Here is a 26952-nt window from a genome sequence, read left to right on the forward strand (position 1 = left end):
ACTCTTTTCCACTGATCCTCATTCCAATCTTTGTGAGCTTTAGCATATCTTAGCCTTTTCACCCTGTTCCCCTTCCACAAAAGTGGTTTCTTGGCTGCTACCCTTCCACGGACCATTCCTGGCCAGGCGCCTGCTGTTACTCTAGTGTAAAGGGAGGTCACACTAAATACTTGCCACTTTAGCCTATGGAAGCTGTTTTTTCTGATTTTTTTTCTATTGTTGAATACCGCATACAAATTTCCTGTATTTTCTGGTTGTATTCTAATGAAGAGACTGAGAAATAATTATATATGGTCATTATACCATTGCTAAAACAACAAATCTAATGGTAGCCTAAGACTTTTGCACAATACTGTATATACTGGAATAGGAAAAGTTCATGCAAGTTGGAAACATAGGATAGTTCAGTGGTTGTGTCATGTTTTGTAGTTTAGCATGTGAAAACAGAAATGCTTTCTCAAAGAAAATAAGCATAAGCCAATGCAAAAGTGAATAATTTATTAGATCTTTAATTGAAACATTTTTCACATGTGCTGTGTGACAGATTGGAAGGCCTTCATTGTTTAAAAGCACATATGCACTTAAGGTTAACAGAGAACTGTGTTGTATTTTAAGCACATTTACGCACTGTTCAACAGTCCAGATGACCATGCATCTTCTTCCCAGAGCTTGAACACACTTGAAAGACATGGAACTCAAAACGAACCTGGAATGATTTAAAGGAGCATTAAAAACACACACATTTCTCAACTGGAAAGCTGAAAGCTTTGGATAATAAGGCTTGGATCCAAAGTTCCTGTGAGTAGAACTCTACTTACAGGATGCTCCAACTGGGGGAAAGGAGGGGGAGTGATTTTGCCAATTTCACCTTCCCCCACAAATCTTTTCCAGAGGGTTGGATGATCCTCCAAAACAGTATGAGAGGTGGTGCCTGGGAGAAAAGTGGGGGAAAGGGGAATTGGCAACCATCACCTCCTCCACTAGAAGCTTCTTCTGGATTGCACTCCCTTCCACACGTGGATGGAGTGCTTCTATTTGTAGAAGAGCAACTCTAAAAGCATGTCTGGAACTGCTAAATGTTCCTGTATTGAGTACAGAATAGAGCACCAGTCTGAGGACCAAACTGGGAAGAAACAGGATTGTTACCTTCTGGGTTGGCCAATTTAGTTTGCTGTTTATAAAAATGTCCTAACTGTAGGTCCCCTGCTCAAGAGACGCAGTATATTATTTTACAACATAGATTTCATTTTTCTCTTGTGAACTCTATGATACTGGAGGACTGTATGCCGTAATATAATTTCAATATATAGTTGAGGCCAGGCCTTCAGTAAGTATACAGGATTTAAACTCTACCGACGTAAGCAGAGCAGTTCACACCTGCTGAAGGTCTGGAGGCCAGAATTGTGCTGCTTAATATATATATAAAAATTAAAGTTATTTTAAGGCTAGAAACTTCCATGGATACCCTGCTAAATAAAAGGGGCTTGGCTCACTAACCTTATATCAAATTGTGTTAGTAAAGATCTAGTTTACTGCCTAATGCAATGCTAGAAAAGAATGTCAGGACTTTTTTCCAGGAAAAAAAAATACACAAAAAAAGGATACAACAAGAAAGGATACACTTTGCATGACACAGTTTTACTGCAGTATTTACGCAGGAATGTTTCTAAAGAAGAACAGCAGAATGTGGTTTAATCCTTTTATTCTCTGTTACAGTTCTCATTCTTTAGACTGCATTCTTTAAAAATGTGTTTATTTTTTAATCTTCTGACCCAACACAACAGGAACAAATGTGCACACAGTTCTGAATCCACAACAGATTAATAGAGGTTTAACTATTTTATCTATACAATGCCAGAGCACATACCACAACTCTAGCTTTACACTATCTTCAAAAACTATTTCTCTCTCCAGTGCAGTCTTCCAAGGTGGCAGTCTCCAGCAGAAGCTGCCTAACACCACCACATATTTGTGCAAGAATGTGTTAGTATGCTCCAGCTCAACTTTGCTGCCTAGCCAGCTATACTGAATATATATCGATTCAAAACATTTTTAGTGAAATGATACATTAGCAAGCCACTAATCTCAGGATGGTATTTATTTCCTACTTTGCACTTCTTTTTTTAGCATAAACACAGAGATACAAATTAAAGGGAACAATTTTCCTAACGTTCATCCTCCTTGGCACTGCAGTGGCTTCAACCCCTTTGAGTGTGGTACAAAGGCACTATGCCATAGGCAGGGGATAAAACTGTACTCATCGCTTTGCTTCTGGCAAGCCCATTTTTAAAAATCCTGGTGAGATCTGCTTCTTGGGGGCAGGGAGCCAGAGGATCTCCCTGACGTTGCACCAGGCCCTGGAGAGGGACACGCCTGGACCTGGGGAAGAGAGTACAGAATTGCCTCTACCATTGTGGAGGGTGGTGGAGGTGCTTGGAGTTGCTCTGAAGCTCAACAGGAAGTCACAGTCAAGACCATGTCCCTTCCTTTTGGGAGAAGGGAAGGGTTGATGGCAAGTACACATTTTGGCTGGGTACCAGTGCCCTAGAACCCTGGTAACAGGACATATCCATCTTAATAAGATACCATAATGCTTTGATCCAATGTTGCCAACCATATGTATTTTCCTTGATGAATAGAAAGCAACACTGCTAACATTTATATAATCATTTTAACATGAGATAAAGCTACGGAGGTCACAACACAGCAAAATGCAATATGATTTACAAATGTCACACTTGAACAGGATCTTCAATCTGTGCTGATCTAGTTTCCCATATATGGTTTTACCTCACAGACTTGTATATAAAGACAATATTTTCATTACTGGAAAGACTTGAGAAAAACATTCAAACTAGGACGATGCTGGATTATTCTTCGGACAATTTCACAGCAGTATTCAAGTGCATCACCCTAAACCACACCTGACAGTGATTACATTTAATGGGAATAAGATTTGGTTAAGAACCATCAAGTCAGTGGATTTTTAAACAGCTTGAACCAATTAAACCTGGCTTTCCCCGCCTCTAGTATTGGATCCAGACTAAGCTAGTCATGCTTTAATCCTATTGAAATGGGACTAAAGGACAGAGCACTCTGCTTTGCAAACCTGATCAGCTTCCATACTGGGCAGCAAAGCAGGGACAGGGTGCTCAGCTTCACCAGCCCCATATAGTAAATTGGGCTGGCAAAGCAGCTTCCTCTTCGCCGCTGCTCAGCTGTTCCCTTAGCAGGAACGGTTTAAGCCTCTCCTCAGGAAACAGCCATGAAGAGGGAGGTGTGAGTGTGTGAGTGAAAGTGTGAGCATGCATGTATGAGAGAAAAAGTGGGGGTGATGGCCCCAGCCACTTTTAAAATTTGGCCCTGCACACCTAAGGCCCTGGAAGGCAACCCGCTGGCTCAAAAAGGTTCCCCGCCCCCGACTTAAGAGGAAGACAGACTGAGCATTCCTTTAGCATCCACAAAAAGAAATCCATACTGAGGGTTTTGGCAAAGTAAGTGTCAGATTATTAGTTAACTAGAACATTCTTAATCAGTTGGAATGCATTAGTTAATTTTACTGGATACTTTAAAGAAACTAGATGACAAATGCAATCTCCTGCAGATTTAGGAAACCAAGCTGATTTTATTAAAAAAAAAATGTCTTAAGAGAGTGTAAGTTGTGTGTTTCGGCAATATAAATTTAGGGGAATTAATTTTAGAAGAATTTATATTTAGAGGTGATTTGGGGAAATTGGTTTGCCTTTCTAGGAAATGGGTGTTTTGCTGGAGCAGAAAAGTGGGGGGTTCAAAGAAGTGTATATGTCTTCTAGCCTCACAAGTTTGCTTTTCTATGAATGGGTGTTTTGTTGCAATAGTGAATTTTGTGATTGCCCACACCCCACCACAGCCATATTTTTACTTCGCCACCCCCATGGCAGCTATTGCATAATGTTGCCCACAATACTTTCTCAGAAATCCAAATGTGTCCACAGGCCCAAAAAGATTGGAGACCCCTGTCATAAATTATAGAAGAGCAACAGTCAAGCAGCACTTAAATAATTACAAGATTTAAGAAGCCTCTCTCTGCCTGCTGCTGAAAAGATAACAAAGTAGGTGCCAGGTGAACCTTTCAGGGAGGGAGGGAATTCCAAAGGTAAGGCCACATGGTAAGGCCTCCAACCACATCTATATCAGCGCCAGAGATTCTACAGTTCTAGTAGAACAGTGAAAGACATACACAAGGCACTGATCTATTTATGATCTCGCATTCTAACTGATGAAATAATACATAAAATATTACAAACCCCCACCCCCATCAGATATAAAATGTGTTGCTATGTTGATCCAACAGAAGTTGAAAATCTTTTAATAAACCAACTACTAATCACATTAAGACCAAGGCCTAAGGCTCAGTTGGAATCCTTCTCCACAATATCCAGTTTTCTATGTGAAGCATTTTTTAAAAAAAAATATGGAAGAGCACTGAATCTGGTGAGGCCCCACCACCAGTACGAAGTTGTATAGTCTAGACACAGGTTTATCACCTCAGTAGTAACAAAGCCATAGTCTGTGCAATTGTAAAAAATGCTGCAGACAAAATGGGATAAGAGAGAGTGACTTACCTTCAGATTTTTCTCCCTCTATCTTTTCTCTTCTCTTCTTTGGAATCTGGCTTTGGTCTTGCTGATCGAGCAAATTGCTGGGATTTTATTAAGGAACAGAAGTCTAATGGTAAGTGTTAGCAAAAATAATTCATAAGCAGCAGAAAATCTGCAAGTAATAAAGATTATGTAACATGTTTGTGTTCAAAGATTATGACACTTCAGTTTCTATTTATAGCCATTTATGATTTAAAAAAAAAATCAGTTATTGAACAAATTGATCTGGAGATGCACAGAATCTACTACATTTTGATCTGTTAATGCTGCGATGGAAAATTAAAATTACAAAAACTCGCTATGTTAATACAAATGAAAAACAGAAGAGGAACTAAAATTTCTGCTTTAGTATAAGAATAATGTTATTTTGAAGATTTTGGTTAGTTTAAGTAACTTCTAAATACTATTATCTGTATGTGAAGACGCTCTTGAATTTTGTGCATGCCACTTCTTAAAAAGTTTTGTGGTCATTTGTTAATATGCAAAACACATAATGCACTCCTAATTAAATATTCATTTATGTTCTGTAATGTATACTATTACAAGTAAATATGAGTGGGACTACTTTCTAAAGTGTTAACTACACACACTACACCTAAAATATTAATTTATATTTTATAAATTAATAAAATATTAATTTTATAAATTATAAACATAAAATAAATTATTTTATGCGTATATTTTATCAGAATATAAACAAGAAAAAGTTTATGAAGCATTGTTAAACTCACATAACCAATCACCAATAGCCTCAACAACAGGATAAGCAATTAGGTAGTGCATATGGAGTTTGTGGACCTATCTTGGGACATCTTCAACTTCTGCCATGTCTGACTATTTGGCTGTTACACAAAGAGGCACATTGCATGGCCATTTTAATACCCTTCCCTACTTACATATGTAAGAGCCAACTAAATGTTTACAGGCTGTTCACAAGATTTACTACCTCATAACAAGACCCTTGTTTGACGTTAACACTGGTGAAAACTGGGAAATTGAATCCCATATCAAAACTTACCACTACAGAGAGAAGCCTTTGTTTTCATATACTCGGTGGTACTAAGTTGATGCAAGGTATGACTTTCACATGGGTATGCTTTCAAAGAAGGGACTCTCCAATATGGATAATGAGGGGATACAGACCTATGAGAACTTGGGCCACTGACAGAGAGGAACGTCTGAATTGGCCTTACACTTAAAAGGAGATAAACAACATGGAAAGAAACTTCACCACGCACTGAGCATGTAAAAGACCAAAAGCAAGATTCTGAAAACAGGATTAATATTTAACTAAAACAAAGCAAAAAGCTTTTGAAAAGGATACAACCACCATGGGCTTGTCAAACAAAGCATATCCATTTACTTCTTTCAAAGCTTTCGCAGCTGCTTTTTCATTAGGAAGCCCAATAAAAGCTTGTCCTTTCATGCGGCCTTCTTTCATTAAGCGTATATCAAACCTAGTCAAGAGACAGAAATGTTTCATCTTCTTATCTGTCCAGTGTATATTGCAATAGACAATTAGGATAAGGAAGGAGCAGTGATGGTTTATTAAATAATCCTCTCTGATCATAGAATAGTAGGGTTGGAAGGGCCCTAAGACCATCGAGTCCAACCCCCTGTTCAATGCAGGAATTCAAGTCAGAGCATCCCTGACAGATGGCTGTCTAGCCTCATCTTGAATGCCTCCAGTGTGGGACAGCCTACTACCTCCCTGGTAATCGGTTCCATTGTCATATTGCTCTAACAGTCAGGAAGTTTTTCCTGATGTTCAGCCGGAATCTGGCTTCCTGCAACTTGAGCCCATTATTCCGTGTCCTGCATTCTGGGATGACAGAGAAGAGATCCTGGCCTTCCTCTCTATGACAACCTTTCAAGTACTTGAAGAGCGCTATCATATCTCCCCTCAGTCTTCTCTTCTCAAGGCTAAACATGCCCAGTTCTTTCAGTCTCTCTTCATAGGGCTTTGTTTCCAGTCCCCTGATCATCTTTGTTGACCTCCTCTAAACCCTCTCCAGCCTGTCTGCATCCTTCTTAAAGTGTGGTGCCCAGAACTGGACACAGTACTCCAGATGAGGCCTAACCAGTTCTGAGTAGAGGGGAACTAGTACTTCCCGGGATTTGGAAGCTATGCTTCTATTAATCCAGCCCAAAAGAGCATTTGCCTTTTTTGCAGCCACGTCACGTTGTTGGCTCATATTCAGCTTGTGATCTACAACAATTCCAAGTTCCTTCTCACTTGTAGTGTTGTTGAGCCATGTGTCCCGCATCTTGTCACTGTGCATTTGGGTTCTTTTTCCTAGGTAAAGAACTTGGCATTTATCCCTATTAAATTTCATTCTGTTGTTTGCTGCCCAGCGCTCCAGTCTATCAAGATCACTTTGCATTTTGTTTCTGTCTTCCAAGGTCTTAGCTATCCCGCCCAATTTTGTGTCATCTGCAAATATGATCAGCATTCCCTGCACCTCCTCCTCCAAGTCATTAATAAAAATGTTGAAAAGCACTGGGCTCAGGACTGAGCCCTGCGGTACCCCGCTCGTTACCTCTCCCCAGTTTGAGAAGATCCCATGGATAAGCGCTCTTTGAGTCTGATTCTGTAGCCAACTGTGGATCCACCGGATCGTTGTTTCATCTAGCCCACTTTGAGCTAGTTTGCTCATCAGGGTATCATGGGGCACTTTGTCGAAAGCTTTGCTGAAGTCGAGGTATATGATGTCCACAGCATTCCCGAAGTCTACAAGGGAGGTGACCTGATCAAAAAATGAGATCAGATTTGTCTGGCAGGATTTGTTCTTGACAAATCCATGTTGGCTTCGAGTAATCACTGCATTGTTTTCAAGGTGCTTCCAGATGGATTGCTTTATCATCTGCTCCAGAGTTTTCCCAGGGATTGATGTCAGACTGAGTGGTTTGTAGTTCCCAGGTTCCTCCTTTTTTCCCTTTTTGAAGACAGGGACAACATTAGCCCACCTTCACTCATCTCATCTGGCACTTCACCCGTCCTCCATGATTTCTCAAAGATAACAGACAGTGGTTCTGAAAACTCTTCTGCCAGTTCCTTTATTACTCTAGGATGCAGTTCATCTGGCCCTGGAGAGCTGAACTCATTCAAAGTAATTAGGTGTTCCTTGACCATATGCCTATCAATCTCAAGCTGCAATCCTGCCCCTTCAGCCTGTACTTTGCCTTTGCCAGGGGGGTCATAGACCCTCTTTTGGGAGAAAACTGAGCCAAAGTAGGAATTGAGCACCTCTGCCTTTTCTTTGTCCTCTGTTATCATTTTGCCATCCTTATTTAATAGCTAAACCGCCATTTCTTTCCGCTTTCTTTTACTATGAATGTAGCTGAAGAAAGCCTTTTTGTTGCTTTTAGCATCCCCCTCTAGCCTCAGCTCGTTCTCAGCTTTAGCCTTCCTGACGCCATCCCTGCAATTTTGTGCTACCTGCCTGTACTCTTCCTTTGTTGCTTGGCCTTCTTTCCACTTCCTGTATGTGTCCTTTTTTGTTTTTAGGTCATCTCTAAGCTTTTTGTGAAGCCACATTAGTTCTTCTGTTGTCTTCCACCCTTTTTTCTTGTTAGAATTGTTTGTAATCATGCCTTCAGAATTTCCTTTTTTAAAAACTCCCACCCATCTTGGGCTCCTTTTCTCGTTAGAGCCGCTTGCCATGGGACCTTACTGATCACTGTTCTGAGTTTATTAAAATCGTCTTTCCTTAATCCAGGGTACGTGTTTGGCTACACTCGGCTTTTGCTTCCTTTAGAACCAAGAACTCAAGTACAACACGGTCGCTTTCCCCCAGAGTTCCTGTAACTGCTACTTTATCCACTAAGTCATCTCTGTTGGTTAGGATCAAGTCAAGGATAGCTGATCCTCTAGTTTCTTCCTCTACTTTCTGTAGGAGGAAGTTATCTGCCACACAAGTCAGGAATATCTTGGAGGGGCCATGTTTTGCAGAATTTGTCTCCCAAGAAATATCGGGGAAATTGAAGTCCCCCATTACTACTACATCATGCTTCCTTGAAACACTGGCTATTTGCTTTTCAAAAGTTTCATCCTCATCTTCTCCTTGCTTGGATGGCTGGTAGTAGCCTCCAACCACCATGCTCCTTTTATTCTTTGCTCCATTTATTTTAACCGACATGCTCTCGATGGGGCTACCAAGCACATCCTCCTGTATTGCTGTGCAGAGATATGTATTTTTCACATATAGAGCAATCCCACCTCCCTTTCTGTTCCTCCTGTTCTTTTTGAACAAGTTATATCCTTCAATTGCTGTATTCCAGTCATGGGAGTCATCCCACCAAGTCTCAGTTACACCTATCCAGTCATAATTTCCCGCCTGTATTAAGAGTTCAAGTTCGTTCTGTTTGTTTCCCATACTCTGGGCATTAGTATATAGGCATCGAAGACCAAGTGCTTCATAGTCTGGCTTTCTTCCTACATGTTTCTGAAGACTACCATTGGGCGCTATTAGAGCTGTTCTCTCCGTTGCGGTGCATGACCCTTTGTCCATTGTTACCCCCAACTTTACGTCTCCCTCCCCTGTGGGATTCAGTTTAAACCCCTCCTGATGAAGTTCTTCATGCTGTGGCCAAACACTTCCTTCCCAGCCTTTGTGAGGTGCAACCCGTCCCTTGCCAACAGTCCATCTTCCTGGAAGTATAGCCCGTGGTCCCAGAATCCAAATCTCTCTCGTCAGCACCACCTTCGTAGCCAGTCTTTCAGCTGGTGTATTTTTCTTTCCCTTTCTATCCCTCTTCTAACTACTGGAAAGATGGATGAGAAAACTGGGCCCCAAACTTCTTGAGTTTCCTTCCCAACGCTTCAAAGTCTGACATGATTTCTTCGTAGCTCCGCTTGGCGGTATCATTTGTTCCCACATGGATGAGAAGAAAGGGATACCTGTCAGTGGACTTTATGAGTGCAGGTAACCCTTCAGTCACGTCTCTAAATCTGTCGTCCTGGGAGACAGCATACCTGGCGAGTCCATGGGTCTTCGCGACATACTTGGGTTTCGATCCCACACAGCAAGGAGTCTCCCACTACTGCTACTCTTCTCATTGTTGTAGGCCTTGGTTTCATCGCCTCTGCTTGACTGACCTTCAGCTTCTTGCTCACTCTCATGCAGGTTCCCCCGTGATTCTTCCTCTGCAGGATGTCCTCCAGTCTCAGCCTCAAGTACCTGGAAACGGTTCCATAGCTCCACTGCTTCCACTGGTACAGAGTGGCTTCTAGTTCTTCTGCTCCTAACTGTCACCCTTTTCCAAGGAGTATCCTCTACTTCCTTTTTCCTCACCTCAGCATTTTCCTCTTCTGCCTCAGCTTGCTGTTGGTCTTCTTGCTTCTGTTCTTCACTTTGCTGCTGTAGTTCCACCATTCTGTCCAAGAACTCTTCGTGTTCTCTTATTCCCTGGAGGGTCGACAGTCGCTGCTCCAGTCCTCTTACTTTTTCTTCCAGCAGCGTGATCAACTTGCACTTGTTGCAACTTGCTCTTATCATATATCATAGGAAGCTGCCTTATACCGAGTCAGACCACTGGTCCATCCAGCCCGGTATTATCTAAGAACATAAGAACCATGCTGGATCAGGCCAAGGGTCCATCTAGTCCAGCATTCTGTTCACACAGTGGCCAAGCAGCTGCCCACAGGAAACCCACAAGCAGGACATGAGTGCAACAGCACCCTTCTGCCCATGTTCTCCAGCAACTGGTGTACAGAGGCAGTCAGCTACACTGACTGGCAGGGGTTCCCCCAGGATTCCAAGGAGGATTCTTTCCAGGCCCTACCTGGAGATGCCAGGGACTGAACCCGGGACTTTCTGCATGCAAAGTATATGCTCTACTACTGAGCCACCAAGAACGAACAGAACTTCCTTCTACGGAAGAAATGAACTACTTGTCGCACTGCCACCTAGAAAAGCCCTAGTGCAGGGGCACACATCAGCAACTTTTTCTAATTAAAAAATACCCCAATTTGTATGCCAGTTGCCTCCCCGGTCCCAGGTTCCAGCAAGGTTCTGACAAAATAGGGGTGTGATTTTACATTCTACTGAAACAGGAGAAGCAGTATCTTTTTTTGCACACACACACCCATTCTCACTATCCATTGCAATTTCCCAAGTAGTGGAACTCACAGAATAAAATGTCAGCTCTGTTGATACATAGCATTCTTGAGCTGATCCACTGGCTGTCTACTTTCCCCCCAAGTGCCTCTAGTTTCCAACATCCATGCTTTTATCTTTAGCTGTTTCCCCCATTCTTCTAATTCTTCTATTCACTGTATTGCTGTTCTTACTACTTCCATGACCTATGTTTTCCCAGTGTGCAGTTTTCCCTTCCAACAACCTCACTTTCTCTGCCACCTCTCTTCTACTCCAACCTCTCCCTTCATACTTCAGTGGCTTTCTTTTATCCTTCCATTGCCATGAGTTATTCCTGCAGTATGCTGCCTTCCACCTACCCACTCTGCTGCTTTTCAACCCATATATTTCAGTATCCTCTCTGACCATCACTAGATCCTTAACCAGCTGGGTGGTGGGGTGGTGGTGGTAAGGGGTGGGAATGTACGAGGTTCATGGATGTATAATTTGGCTCACCCAGCCAAGAGTACCCCAACCCATGAAAGAAGCCATCCAGCCATCACTTACATTATACGTTCAGTTTCTGATGAAAAGTCAACATATCTTCCAAAAATAAACTTCAAGTCCTGGGATTAAAATAAAAGCTCATCAAAGCAAGTTAGCAACCATGGGCAAAGCAACCAAAAAACACTCCACTCAGTACTCACTTACCTTTTCCTGAACTTGTTTCGACAGATTCTTCACGTAAATTCTACAATTTGGATCACCGGGCTCATAATTTTTGAACACAGAGAGCATTTCCATTTCTTGAGCAGAGAAAGAGAAAAAGTTATTTAAGATATGCATTTTAGGATGACTTCCTTTCTTAAATCTTTAAATCAAATTCTCAACAGAATGTATGCATTATGTTGTTGTTGTTCAATTGTTAAGTCGTGTCCGACTCTTCGTGACCCCATGGACCACAGCACGCCAGGCCTTCCTGTCCTCCGCTCTCTCCCGGAGCATGCTCAAGTTCATGTATGCATTATGTCAAACACCAAAAAGTGAATAACATCAAATGAGCAACATGTCCAAAATAAGATAACAAAAACTAGCATTTACACTGCATCCTATAAAAGCTTTTTAACAGTTACAAATCACCTCTTTTAGAGACTCTGCCTTTTTCCAGCTCTCTTTTAGAAACAAATTCTGAAGGTATTTCATCTTCTTCTTCTTCTTCCATCTCCTCTTTATGATTGGAACTGAGAGCAGGGAAGATTTTTCCAAATCCTGCATTAGATATTTCATCAACTGCTGCATAACCATCTAAGAAAAGAGATCCAAAACATTTAATTGGGATGTGATCCTGAGGCAGAAGACATCCCAGCAAAATTAAATCAGAAATATTTACCACATCCAGTGAAAATTTAAGCATACTTAAACCCAATGGATTTTCAATAGATTTAAATATGCTGTGGCCACTATCAGTAACATATTGAATGAAGCACTGCAAAATGATAGAAGCAGAAGGTTATAATGCTAAAACATATGAGAAGTTTCAGTGTTGAACAGAAAAAGGAATTTATATTTGCTGACTAAAAAAAAATCACACCTACTGAACTATGAATGGCAATATCCCATTTTAGAATGTTTAAAGTATTTCAAATACAATTATACTTTATCTTGCAACAGTCTTGCAACAGCCATCAGTATTATTTCCTCCATGTTGCAGATAATGGCTGAGTGACTTGCCTAAGGCCAACTAGTGAGTTCACAGAAAAATGGTAAGACTGAGGACTTCCTGACTTACAGCTCAGTCTCTCAGCCGCTACATCACACCTGCTTCCAACTACAACACTAGCTTGTAAGTCGTGCATAAGTACATGCTCATAGCATACCATTGTTGTGCTCCAGGCTTTTCTGAAGAGTGGCAGGTGTGTCTGCAGAAATGTGAAATTCAATTTTTTTGAGACCTACAGGCTGCGGCTGCTCGAACACGTCTGAAGGCAACAATGCTGGGTGCAAATTACTGTTTAAAATACAATGTTAAATTCATTTAAAGTTTCTTTACTGAATTTTTCCACATAAATATTTATTCCTGAACTATTTTACATTTATTTTAAGATTTTTTATTCAAACTGCCTTTTAAGGATCTTTTGTTTTGAAAAACACAATAGTAGGTAGTCCAAAAGCAATCTAACTTTTTACAATGTTTGGGGTGCAATCCTATGCATGTTTAGACAGAAAAAAATCCTACAACTCCAAGCATTCCCCAGCCAGTCATGCTAGCTGTGGAATGCTGGGGGTTATAGGGCCTTTTCTGTCCAAACCTGTATAGGATTGCGCCCTTAATAACTTTTAATAGAGCTTGTTTTTTAAAAACATTCATTATGCATGATTAAATATTGGGGTATCATTGCTCAGTGAATCTTATAAGGAATGCAAGGTCACATGTTCAGATAAAATCCAAATCCCAAGATTTCAACTTTTTAAAATACAAAAATTGAGTAATATAATGTATGTATGTATTGTTTATTACAGTCACTGACCAATATGATTTTCTGTACAAAGAACAAATACAACTTAACAAACAGATAAAGACAAATGGGTTTTAAGAGGAGGCCAACATATTTTTTCCCTAATTGGCAAATCATATAAGAACATAAGAAGAGCCATGCTGGATCAGACCAAGGGTTCATCTAGTTCAGCATTCTGCTCTCCCCCACTCATGCACGACAAGCCAGGGGTTGTTTAAATCATGGGTTGTAGTTAAGTGTGAACCAAGTCTAAAAGTGATGACATGAAAAGAAAAAAAAAAAGCAATTTACATACCTTTAAGCACATAAGGTTAAAATAATATTTTGGTTTTAGATGTTTAGGCCATCTCAGTTTTCTAAAAATTTTGTCCTGTCAAGTTTAGGAAGAGGTATTGGCCTTGATCCACATGGCAGTATCCAATCCTGCAGCGCCACTAGTGGAAATGACTGCAGCTCAACTGGTAGTCTAGCTCAAACTGATGCCTCCAGAATGGAGAAAGCAGTGGAGCTCGCAGAAAGGTGCCCCGCTGACTTGCCCTGTTCCAGAAGCGCTAGATGGAGCTCGCTACTGGGGTTGCGCTATGAAGCTTCTCACTGCACTAGTGGTGCTTCCTGCTAGCACAACATAATTGGTGCTGGCAGACTGTAAGCACTGGATACGACCTTTGATATGAAAGGATATCATAGCACAGATTTGTTCATATGCAGTAGCGGGCTGCACAGATGAGCAAATCTAAGAATATATATGCACTTGAGCTAAGATACTGGCTCAAACAATCCACCCTCACTACCAACAGGAGACTTTACATTGTCAAAACTGATTAGTACTGCAATCCTACACTCACTTACCTGGGAGTAAGCCCCATTGAACTCAGTGGGACTTACCTCTGAGTCAACACGGCTAGGACTGCACGGTAAATCAACTATCTGTTAAGAGCTGCACACAAGGACTGGAACCAGAAAGCACCATTGCATAAGCACCCTAGGGGGCTGGATGGGATATTTTTCTATCCCGTGAAGCACTCTTTGCGGAGTGTGGATGGTGTCCAGTAATGAGAGATCTGCCGGCAAAAGACTGTTTTCATGCTTGGATTGCCCTTGCTGCTGTCCTTCCCAGCTTTGGGAGGGCATCTTATAAATAGCAAGGGCACTCTACATGCACCCCCATCTAAGGTAGTTATTACATGGCAACATCCAGTAAGAAATACTTATGCCTGCATCTGAGATGAGCCTTTACAGCATTACAATGAGAGACAATTCCCTCGCGAGCTGTGGGGGATACCACAAAATTTGGTACAAAGCAAGACACTGTGGAGCCGGAAGACTGGAGACCTTACCTCAGTGTTGCTACCTGTCTGTACTGAGGTATCAGCAGAGAATTATCACTACATTGGGAAACAGCAGAGATTTTGATTTCAACTCATCTCTCTCAATCTGAAGGGATGACACTATTACAAAAGCAGGTTGCTAAATTTGTTGCAGCTAAGATACACAAGCAATATATTTCCAAGATTATTGCTCCTTGCTATGACAGTGGTTTGGTTCACGTGCAATGGTAATCCAGTTTTTTGTTTCTTTTTAAAGCGTGGGTTACTGTGGGCAAGCCAACGTGCTAGCTCAATCGCTTCCGCTTGGCTTCTGCCAGTGGGAGCAGCTGAACAAGCCAAGGACGCTCCATCCTTGGCTTGGTTAGCGTTATGTCCAAACCTGGAACTCTGGCTTGTTTCTCCCCAAACAAGCCAGAGTTGTAACTGAAGAGCAAGCCCAACAAATATATCATTCTTTCAACCGATATCTAGAAGAAAATGCAAACTGAGGCAGTCATTACATGGCAATGTTCTATTAAATCCTTGTGTTGATACCTGTGGGGAGGAGGTAGGGAGACATTTAATAAGTCTTTTATCTTTCTCCTTTTTCTTGCACGATGCTGCTTTGTTGGTATCTGCCGTTTTGGTTGAAGGGTTGCTAATTCCATCAGTTTTGTAAATCTGAATATTAACACATTGAATACAGAGTTACTTTTTCCATTATTGTTTCTGATGAGAAAGTATGGAATGTTCAGTCAAAATTGTTAACACAATCATTCTTCCCACCCCTCGGGATTTTTAGTACTTAAAAAAAAGAAGAGGAGGAATCGCTCTAGATACCTAGTGCCTACAAACTAAAATGATGTTGGTCCCGTTGCATTTTCTCCTCCCTCACCCAAAGCAAGGCTTCAAGGTGGTAGAAAGTGATTTGTCAAGCATTCCACTGCCTTAAGAAGATAAGGGTAAACTATAAAGAAGCAATAAAGAGACCAGCTGCTTTCTTTGGTTTCATTTTCTATAAAGAATCATGCAACAATGCTCAGTGAAACTTAAAACTACCAAACACACCCAGGATGGACAGTTCTTCCTTACTGAAATCTGAAATTGCAATAAGGAAGATCAGGTATTCCTGTATGTTCCTGCCTATACCTAAGGTTGGTTGAAGAGGCCCTTCTCTGTATCCCGACGCGGATGGATGCTAGGTTAGTCAAGATGCATGAGAGGATCTTTGCTGTAGCTGCTCCCAGTTGTGAAACTTTCCCCCACGGGACATTTGTTTGGCTCCATTTCTTTTTAACAACCACCACCAGGAGAAGAGAATTTTGTTCAGGCAAGTTTTCTATTAATTTTGGTATTTTAAGCTGTCTGTTTTATTTGCATACTATGATGCTTCTGTTTTTTTGGCTTTTAATTGGGTTCTATTGTGTTTTGCCGAGTGCTACTTTGATTAAATAAGGGCAGAATTCTACGTTGATAGTCAGGAGGCTACCAAGTATTCTAATGCAGGGCGGCTGCAGCATAGAGGTAATCCTTGCCTCCATGCTCCAGCTACCCTGCATTTTTGCTAGATGGGCAATTTCACCCGTCTAACCATGGTGCTTCAGAGTGCGAGGGAAGGAGGCTGGGGTGAGCATAGGAAGCTGTGTAAGGCAGCTTCCCTGGTCTCCTCCCCTCCCTGCCCCCACAACCGCCCCCTTTTCCCCATTTCTTCACTCAAGTTTCTGAGCACAGAGAGGTTGATGGTGTGGTTCTCTCCATGCCGGCTACAAGGGGGAGCATGAAGGGAGCACAGTTTACTGGCTCCAAGTCTGGAGCCCTGCCTCCGACCTCAGAGCCAGTAAACTGAACAATCCTACAGCCCCCTAGACAATACCTAGGGGCCATAGGATTGCTCTCTAGAAAGATGAGATATAAATTGTTCAAACAAATATTCAGTGCTCTGGGCTTGGAACTGGAGGTTTGTAACTGGGGATTCATAGACCAAGTAAACCTCCATCAATTTAAGGATGGGGTAAGCATTTGCTACCCATTCTCTTCTTTGAATTAAACCCACTGATTCCATGCTGTGCAGAGCCTCAAAGGCAAGAAGAAACATTCTGGAGATATTTATTGGATACCAGATGCCATTACTGGGTAGAAAAGTCGTATGAGGGCAACTTGCAGTTTCAAAAACCACAGCAACAAACGCATCCAAGTTTAATAGGAGTGTTAATATGGTATGCATACAGTGGAAAGGAGGGTTGATATCAACATGTGGATATTGTACTTGAACTATTTTACAATACAACAAATTAAAATGAGGTTCTTAGGCACTTCATATCACTGTCACACTATTTAAAACATCAAAACTATTAAATATATTATTGAGAAACCTAGTTCTGTTTAAAACATTTACTTAAAATGTATTTGCCTATGATTAAAATTACATTTAACAAGATATTTAATGTTTGACTAAACTAATCTGGTAGTCTCTCCACAGCTGGTATTTGACTATCAAAAGCAGGAGGGGGAGAGGATCTATATTCCCATGTTCTGCACCAGCTGCAAAAAATATAAGCACACAGAACTTTTATTACTTAGGTACCAGTCCTTCCACATCATAGCAGAGGGCCAGAGAGAGGGACAGCATTACACCATGATTCTAAAAGCATATATTTGAAAGATCCTTCTGATTTCACTTACTTTCAAGGTTGAATAACGCTGCTTTAGCTTCTAAGGACCCTAATCTCGAAGCTTTACCAAGACCAAGAGAAACAAGGATGCCAAGTCCTACAGAGAGTGGGTTCCTGCAGACTATCACCAACCTTTCTTTTTCTGCTTCATCTGCACTTTCATATTCTGACTCATCTTTGCTTGAGTCTTGACTGTCCTCTTCTTCAGGCAAAGGAGGCTCCTCAGGAGGCAACGGTGGAATAGGAGGTGGCAAAGGGATATATTCTTCATACTGAACAAAGAACACATAAAGCCCTCTTTGACATCCAAGTCATACATTCAATAGTTCAAATGTAAGAATTCTCAAAGTATATATATATTCTACATGAACATACAGTATTCAACAACCAAGTGTTTTGCATCATGATCTACTGATTGGCATTAACTGTCACATACCGTCTTGCATGTAGTGAAATGGAAGAGTTCAGTCCAAAGGCCATATGTTTGGTCTGTAAGGCCACAAAGCTAGTCTGCACTTCATGGCGACTAATCATGGGTTAATTAACCCAAGATTCGCTGGGACGCATGCAACCTGCTTCGGGTTTTCATCAATAACCTAATACCCCGTTCGCAGCTTGTTAACACGATGTCCAAACCTGGTCACTCTGGGTTGTTTAACCCATAAACAACCCAGAGTTAATCTAGCAACAAACTGCAGATTAACTCTGGGTTGTTTAACCCATAAAGAACCCAGAGTTTATGGGTTTGAATGTCACACTAACAACCTATGAATGGGGTGTTCATAGGTTGTTTATGAAAACTGGAAGCGGCTCATGTGCAGCATGCATCCCCACAAATCTTGTGTTAATTAACCCACAATTTGCCACCGTGCTGTGTGAACCAGGTCACTGTATAACTTTTGGATTATATTCAGGAAACTTAGCTCATTCATCTAAGCAAGTTTAGAAAGGAATAGGGACAAGGAAAGAAAGTCTATATGCCATTTATCCCACTACTATAGCAACAGGAGGCCAGATCACCACTAGGTGAAGTGCAGATTTAGCTGTGGTGAGCGGATGAGAACATGGCAGCTCTCGAGTACAGAATTTGACTACATTCAAATTGTTGCAGCACTCATCCTCTAGAAGACTTTACCAATTGATACTGAACAGGCCCCAACAATTCTAACGTTCAGGTGTCTTCTTAACAGAGGCTTTCCCTGAAGTGTGATCCAGCCAGCTATGGGTTGTAGAACACTGTGGTATGTTCAGTTTTATTGCTGATTAATTGTATTGTGCTGTTTTTATTGTTATATTCATGATATTTTTATGCAACTGAATTTCATCTTCACTGCTTTGATACGTTTGTGGAAAACAGTAAATAAATCTGAATACTAAAATAATACATCTGTTATAAATCCCATTATTTATTTTGGATTGTTTAGAGAAGTTGTCATTACATAACTCAACATCCTAACTTATCTTCCATCACTGTCAGGAAATTCCCATTTTATTTCTCAAAGCAAACCTTCTCTGGAACGTTAGTCCCGTACAATGACACTGCTAGTCCTCTTGACAAAGAAGGGCAGGATCCAAAGATCTACAGGCCAAAAGCGGGTTTATACTTTGAACTGTTTTGAAAACAGTTTGTGATATGGCATGGAAATCAGTTGTTCAAGAAAAAAAAGTCCAAAATTCCTCTAGACTCATGCAACTACTTGAGTGAGATCAAACAGCTCTTTGGTTCCTGACCACAGACTCTGAGGGCAAGAGCACCTTTATGCTACATATACAATGTTGCTTTTATTTATAATACATTCAATGACAGGTTCATACCATGGGAGGTCGAGCAGTAATTGGTCCAAAGGGAGGTGGAAGATTCATTTTGTTCATAAGATGCAAAACCTGAAGCATAACAATAGCAATTTAGTATTCATATAGGATTTCTCTATTAAATAAGTACTGCAACATTTCACATAATTATGCTAGCAATCCTAACAGCCACTCGTTATGGTAGACCAGTAATATAACCCATATTTTACAACTGCCTTGAGAAATTCCTTGCCATGCAACTTCACCACACTTACCAAATTATGCTACAGATGTCTATAACTGTTTCACGCTTCCTATAACTAATGAATACAAAACTGCATCTGAAGAGCAAATTCTAGGACCAGAAGAATGTAGGGAAGGTAACAGTGGAATAAATAATGCCACCCTGGCAAAATGGCATTTATATATCTTTCAAATGGAGCTTTATTTATAGAACCTTTTTCTCAAAGAGAGATGGGGTAAATCTTAGGATAAGATTATTTGATAATACAAGGGATAATTGAACTACAAGATTTATCACCTAAGACACAGATTCTACAACTATTAGAACTTGTAGTTTTGATAGTTAAAAAGATTTTCTTCCCAGAAAATAAAAACCTTATTGTGAAAAGCGAAAATATAACTCCTACTCAAAGTCTACTTAAGGTGCAATCCTATGCATGTTTAGACAGAGAAAGTCCTATAACTCCCAATATCCCTTCAGCCAGCCATCCTGGCTGGGGAATGGTGGGAGTTGTAGAACTTTTCTCTGCCTAAATAAGCGCAGGACTGGGCCCTTAAATTCCTTTGCAATTACTCATCTCCATGTTCATTGTAGTCACTCCAAAATAAAAAGAGAGCTTTAGTATAGCCTAAGGTTGCAATGTTTAGGGTGCAAACCTATGCATGTTTAGACAGGAAAAAGTTTTGCAACTCCTAGCGTTCCCCAGCCATCATGGCTGGCTGGAGAATGCTGGGAGTTGTAGGACTTCTGTCTAAATATGCATAGGATTGTAACCTTAGTCAATCAGTCAATAACACCTGGTTAAAATCCATTTTTATTTAATAAAGAGGTACACCGGTTAATCAGCAAATTTTAACACATTAATTCTTAATAAAAGCACTGATAAAAGCTGTAGAGGACAGGCACCCTCAAGAGAAGCGTTCCTGTGCAATAAATAATGGAGAAAATCATGCTCACTGTACCACCTATGCATTGACTAAAAGTATGCTTCTCTTTAGAACGATTATTTTTTCTCATACACAAATTAATGCAGATTTAGGCTGCAGTCTTAATACCCACTTACCTGGCAGTAAGAGAGTATAGGATTAAGCTGTCAGCTGACTGGCTGATCAAAACATATGTTGATTATATCATATCATATGCTTTCCTTAACCAAGCAACAACCCTAATATAGCTTTCTTCGGGACATTAACCCAATAAATATCTTTGCAATATTGATTGGCCTCTAAACAATTATTTGTGAACAGGTCCAACAAACTGCATAATTCAGGTATGAAAGATAACGTAACGATGGACTGAAATATATTTATTTAACTTGAAGCAGAAAAGGAAGTGTTATCAGGTCAGTGAAACTACATGCATTCCCTTTCACTAAATTCTTTCAGTGACAATGCAGTAGTGGAAGAAATCTAAGCAATTAAACCTTTGGAATAATAACTGCTATATACATAGTGGTACAGCTATACAATGTCAGCAAGGACAGGTTTATGCCTTGAATTCAAAAGACAGAGGGTATCTTCACTTACCTGCACATAAAACTTAGGCACACTTGCCAAGGCATTTGCTATATTGGCTAAGATTGTACTCGAAGGTGGGGGATATAGATATTTAAGACAAGAATTTATAGGAAAAGTTAACCTGTGAGGAAAAACAAATGAAGGAGTTTAGATTGAAAGAGACAGAAACAATGCAGGCATACAAAAAGTTTGACTAAGCAGAAGTTTAAATATTTAGAGCAGGGCTGGGGAACTTTTGGCCCTCCAGATGTTTTGGACTACAATTCCCATCAGCACCACCCAGCATGGTCAATGATCAGGGATGATGGGAGTTGTCGTCCATCATCTGGAGGGCAAGGTCCCCAACCCTGATTTAGAATTTAACAGCACTGAACAAACTGTTAGCTCACAAACAAGCCATTCTAACATACTCTGGACCACCCCTGTAAAATCTTAGGATCCATATATTTATCTGCTTGTTCAATATTATGTATCTACCTCCTTTTATTTCATTCTTAAGCCCTGCTGAACCCACCACTAGGAGCACGACTTTCAGGATGCAAACAACCATACAAGTAGTTCCACTAGGCCTATGAGTACTGTGTTTGCCTTTCTTGAATAGTAGCTGATGCTACATGGCAAGCCACTTTTAAAACTAAGGGTTTTTCAAAAACTAAGACATGGTGATATGCTGTTCCAAGACAAATATTTCATTGGGCATTTGCAAGCCCTTACACACCCCCTTAGTAGCTTCTTATATCCCAGCCGATGTGCACTGACAAATACTGGCAGTGAACATTTTGAAGATATACAAGAACCTGCACAGTCTAATACATCTCTGCAGACAGAAGTTTGGGGGCATCAAGAAATACAAAGGGGAGGTCAATACGGTATGGCAACCTTTTCAGTATGTCACAGTCTGCTCTGTCGCTTACTAAATTCCATATCCAATCCAAGACTTCAAGTTTTAGTTAGTGGAAGACAAAAGAACCCTTGCAAAATTTAATAAAGGAGTATGGCGGGTAATGATATAATTATAAGAGCACAGAGGATGTGACCCACTCTGAGAAGCTATATTAAGCAAATATTACTGGTTTCCAGTTTATTTGTCTAAACCTGTGTGCAAGCACTTTAAGACTAAGATCCAACATAAGAATTTTGGCTTGTATTATCAGAATCCAATTACTAACCCATGGCTAGGCGCAATTCCAGTTTCAATTTTGAGACAGCTTAGATCTTTCCGTTCCTTCTCTTCTTTCACTGGTTCTTCAAGACTTAAAAAAGCAAACACATAAGAGCAATTTGCTACATGAAAAAGTCATGCAGCACATGGAAGTCACCCTAATTGTAATATGACATAGGCTGTGTTTTTGAAAGCCCATTGACCAAGTCACATTTCTAAGTTATTCATTGGATCTGTGTGATTTACAATCTATTTGAAAAAATATACCAAGTGGAAAACAATAGAGGTAGAATCTATATATTTAAAAATCTGTACGTATAACTCTGCTTGGTTCTCTTCCCTTCCCACTATGCTTGCTGAGCAAAGTATCCAATAAAATTGTCTGTGGCAAAAAAAACCCTACTAGCTTCTTCATTCTCAGTCCCTGACAATTTGCATAAAATTTACCTTTGAATATGTAAAGGTCACTCCAGTACCAAGGCCATAAGAATATCTGCTGTGAAACTGCAGTGACTCACTAAATCTAAAATTGTAATACAGATGGGATTTGGAGATACAATCTGGATAAGTCCATATTTACCACAGAAAGGTTTAGAGAAGGTTTAAGAAGAAGGCTTCTTAAGTACTGAGAGTTTTTCCTCAAGAGTTTATAAACCTACTGAATCTGATAGTACAGCAATATCCACATACCTTTTGTCCTTTTCAGATAGAGAAGACTGGCTAATTGCACGAACACTGTCTTGGTCCTTGGCATATTCAACTACCAGAGTGTGGCCTAGAAGGTGCAGCTGATGCAATCTTGATAAAGCCTTCAATTGAGCACAACACTCAGCTAAATCAACATTTAAATGCATTTCAAAACAGACTGACCCATTAATATTTTTTAATCCCTTCCTTCTCCCCACTTCTAATTCAGTTTGCTAGAATTGGCCATCATAGGGGGAAAAAACCTTACTGGGGTAGTTCAACAACTTTGCTTTCCATTTAAACTCTGTTAGGGCACAATCCTATGCATGTTTAGACAGAAAAAAGGCCTACAACTCCCAGAATGCCCCAGCCAGCCATGCCGGCTGACAAGTCAAGCAGGCCTATTTGAACATTAGGTTCTACATACTTATGTCAGTAATAAACTCTGCTATCTCTTTACTAACAAGGTTTGTTTACTAAAGCAGAAGTGGGAAAATGTTTTCAGCCCAAGGGCTGCATTCTCTTGTGACTAACCTTCTGGAGACCACATGTCAGTGATTAACAGGACCAAAGCCAAAAGGGGGCCTTCATTCACACACATACATGCCCATCCAGACTCTCACCCCCACCAAGCACTTTGGCTTAAATAAAGCCTTCCTTTGGCTCCAAGAGGATGCTTTTTTCAAGCGTAATTGTCAGGTAAGGGTGTGTGTGTGTGTGTGGGGGGGGGGGTGTTCACAGCATACAAGAAAGGTTACTCCTTCCCTCTCCAGCTTTAAGCCCACCCACCAGCCCAAAATACCCCCCGCCCAGCAATTAGGCTTTTAAAACTTACAAAACAAACAAACACAAGTCTAACTGTTGCGCAGGAGTAGGCCAAGAAGCAGGAGGCCTCTGGGCCAGAAGATCACGAGCCTGTATGTCTGTGAAAACAGTGTCTTCACTGTTTTCTAGCAACACTAACATATGTAACATTTTATAGAAGAATCCTTCAGATGCTTGTTCTCCAAGTATGCAAATGACTGCAGCCCTAGGCTTTCTTTCAATACAAAAACAAAAGTATTAAAGAGTATATTGACAACAAACCAAAAGAGTTCAATAAAAGCTCCAATACACACCTGAGCGGCTGTGTTTTCATTGGAAAAAGTAGCGAAAGCTGTGTGTTTCTATAAAACAAGCCAGACACAGATTTGAGAGCACATTAATATGTAAAATATCCAGGGTATTGTAGCATTTTTTAGTAGTAGCAGCAGGCGTGCAGCAGGGAACAACCCACGTTACTGTTGTACACCAGTTCTCTCTATTCATGTGTCATGAGACAAATTCTTCACGCTAACGTTTAAAGGCAATGAGGTGCAATTCCCATTATTTCTGCCCTGCCTTCCTCACAAATCTTGGGAGACATACTCTAAGATCATATGGATGAAATCAGTTACCCATTAATGCCCTCAAGCCACCCTGTTCTATTCATAATCAAGATGAATGGAGAGCAGAAAAAAAATAGTGGATTTATTTCTCCACTCCATTTATTTGTAAATGCATATCTACAAATGATGTCATAGAATCAAATAGTTAGAAGGACCTTGTAGACTATCCAATTTAATTCAATTTAGTTTATGAGTCACCCTATAGCCGAAGCTCTCAGTTACATGATAAAAGCAAAAACAATACAACCAATGATAGTCACATCTAGTCCTGCTTTATGGAGGAAATCTAGAGACAGAGCACCTCCAACAGATGGTTATCCAATCCCTGCTTTAAGATCTCCAACCAGGGAGAGTGCACCAGACCCTAGGTTGTTGGTTCCATTGTTGAATTGCTCTTACTGTCAAGAGGTTTCTCTTGATTTTCAACCCAAATCCCCCTCCCATAACTTAAACTTGTATGCTGTAGTCTTGCTCTTTGGAGCACTGGAGAACAAGTCTTTGGTCTCTTCATTGTGACAGTCCTTCAACGATCTGAGGAGTGCTATCATGTCACTGCCCCACCTATCTTCTTCTCCAGGCTAAACATACTCAGATCCATCAACCTTTCCTCATAAGGTTTGTTTTCTATAACCCCATATATCTTAATTGCCTTCCTATAACACATTCTAATTTGTCTATGTCCTAAGTGTGGCACCCAGAACTGCATGAAATACTCCAGATGAAGTCTGCCTAGTATGGGATGAAGTGGAACAATTACTTCTCTTGAGTTGGAAATTATTATTTATATTAATGTATCCAAAATCACATTAGCCTTTTTCACAGCCGCATCACACTGCTGACTCTCATTCATCTTGTGATCCAATTCAAACCTCAAGATCCTTTTTATGTCTGCTGCTGCCAAGCCCGGTATCCCCCATCCAGTGCATCTGATTCTTTTCTTTTTGCTTAAATCAGAACTTTGCATTTGTCACCACTGAATTTCCTTTTGTTGGTTTAGGGCTAGTTTTCCATTCTAACAAGGTCAATTTGAATTTTATTCCTCTCTCAAGTGTTAGCTATCCCGCAGTTCTGTGCCATCCACAAATCTGATAAGGATTTCCTTCATCCCTTCATCTAAGTCATTGATAAAAATGTTGAAGAGTACTGGTCCCAAGACTGAGCCCTCTGGCACACCACTCAAAACCTCTGTCCAGTTTGATCAGGAACCACTGATGGCCACTTTTTGAGTGTGGTTTTCCAACTGAATCCACCTGACAGTATTATCATGTAGCCTGCATTTAACCAGCCTGCATTTAACCAGCTTGCCAACCAAGATATCTCAGGGGACCTTGTCAAATATTTTGCTGAAGTCAAGATAAATTACATCCACAGCAATCCACTAAATCAGTAACCAATTTTAAAAAGTGAATATTGTCTTTCAAGCGACAAATAGTACAAATCCCAAAGCAGCCATTATTTCAAGTGAACTGGTGCCATTCTGTGGTCAGGCTACTACTATGCAGCAGTTCCTCTTCCTGTTTTCCTACACAAGTGTACATAAAGTTGCCACTTTTTTATTAGTTACATTTTGGTGCCCAAAGGTCTTACAAGGCAAGAAGAGGCATTTGCTTCTGGCAAAGGATTTCAGGCAACAATGAGACTCAGCCCAGAGACACAGAGATCTGACGCAGGGAACACAACCTACGTGAACTGTGCTCCGTGCTAATTGAGGAAAAGGGAATGTCATTTGGATTTTCAGCCTCAGGCAGAAAAAAAATGTCCTCGGTTTTGCTTGTGCCTTGTAACAGCCACATACCGGGAAGGAATGGAACAGGTGCAGCTTCTCTCCCGCCGCCAGCATGGAGAGGCAGTGGTAAGGAGATGCTTCACCTACTGAATCTCAGCCTACCATGGGGCTGTCTGAAAGCACAAGAGCCCAGCCACGAAGGGAAAGCGGCCACTCCAGGTGTGCTGCGTCTAATCCCCTCAGCCCCGCAACTGCAGGAGACAAGGCGTGAATTCCCACAGCCTCGCTCTTCCCTCCACAGACGAGGAGAGGATCTCTACCACTCCTGCAAAGGCTCCACTCGCCTAAACCGGACAAAGCCGCTTCTTTCCTACCAGCCTCCCGTGGTCCGAGAGGACCCGCACGGACGAAGCCCCAAAGTGCCTCAGCAAATCCTCCTTCTCCGATGCCGTCAACACGGCGGGCAGGTGTCGCACCAGCAGTACCCGGCTGGTTTTCCCTGGCTGCAGCCGCCTGCCAGGCTCCTCCGAGCTGGGCGCCGCCATGTTGTTATCGCCGTGGAAGGAGGCCGCCACATTAGTGCGCATGCGCCCCCGTCCACCAGCTGCTCAGAGGAAAGCTTGGAAGACGCACATAAAGGTGCACTTCGGGAAGGAAGGGAGAGTCTCGCGAGAGTGGGCGACTTTGGGGAGAGTGCCGCGGCGCCTCAGCCCAAAGAGGCACAGTCCAAGTGCCGTCTCACCGCCACGTGTGGTAGTAATTGAACTGGGGGGGGGACGAGACCTCAACGAAGACAGGGCACTTGCACCTTTAATAGCTGTGTAGAAGAAGAGGGATTTCAGTAGGCGGAGCTTGTATGGCAAGAGCTTCTGCTGCCCTCTTTTGCATTTCACCATCCTGAACTGAAGTGTTTTGTTACTCTTCTCCTGTCTCTATAGGCACATCAGAGTCTGTCTCTCATTTAATAACAGACATTTTAAAAGGTTCATGGGACATAGGCTATCGATGGAGTGTTATAATGGTAGCTTTCAGTTTCGTTCTGGGAGTAGGCTGGTTCTCTACCTGTACAGTCTTAGTCAGAGCTGAGCACTTTGGGCTTATGGAGCCGTGTAAGGACCTGTTGACTGTGCCTGCTCCAGAGGGGGTAGAAGTGGGTATAGGAGTAGTGTCCTTGGAAGTATTGGTG

General features: G+C 41.3%; 1 protein-coding gene across 3 annotated transcripts; it reads right to left on the reverse strand.

The window, feature by feature from the left end:
• Window positions 1–478: 478 nt before the first annotated feature.
• Window positions 479–26424, reverse strand: RNPC3 (RNA binding region (RNP1, RRM) containing 3). 3 transcript variants are annotated; one of them, XM_084851665.1, is made up of 15 exons: window positions 26141–26424; window positions 23732–23779; window positions 22617–22735; window positions 21934–22017; window positions 20774–20885; window positions 19028–19096; window positions 17345–17484; window positions 15096–15221; window positions 12595–12725; window positions 11858–12022; window positions 11429–11523; window positions 11285–11343; window positions 5965–6097; window positions 4605–4681; window positions 479–1666 (listed from the first exon to the last, which is right to left on the reverse strand). In XM_084851665.1, the coding sequence occupies exons 1-14, from the start codon at window positions 26351–26353 to the stop codon at window positions 4607–4609; spliced, it is 1569 nt and encodes a 522-aa protein (XP_084707791.1). In that variant the 5' UTR covers window positions 26354–26424; the 3' UTR covers window positions 479–1666; window positions 4605–4606. The 3 variants fall into 3 exon arrangements, 2 of the variants coding, with proteins under 2 accessions (XP_084707791.1, XP_084707790.1); XM_084851664.1 differs by having other exon boundaries at window positions 479–706; window positions 26141–26421; XR_014790463.1 differs by lacking the exons at window positions 479–1666; window positions 11285–11343 and having other exon boundaries at window positions 4646–4681; window positions 26141–26390.
• Between the last annotated feature and the right edge of the window lie 528 nt (window positions 26425–26952).

This window comes from Heloderma suspectum, chromosome 4, assembly GCF_057233095.1.
Source record: "Heloderma suspectum isolate Gila_16-S chromosome 4, 16-S_ref, whole genome shotgun sequence".
NCBI classification, from domain to species: Eukaryota; Metazoa; Chordata; class Lepidosauria; order Squamata; family Helodermatidae; genus Heloderma; species Heloderma suspectum.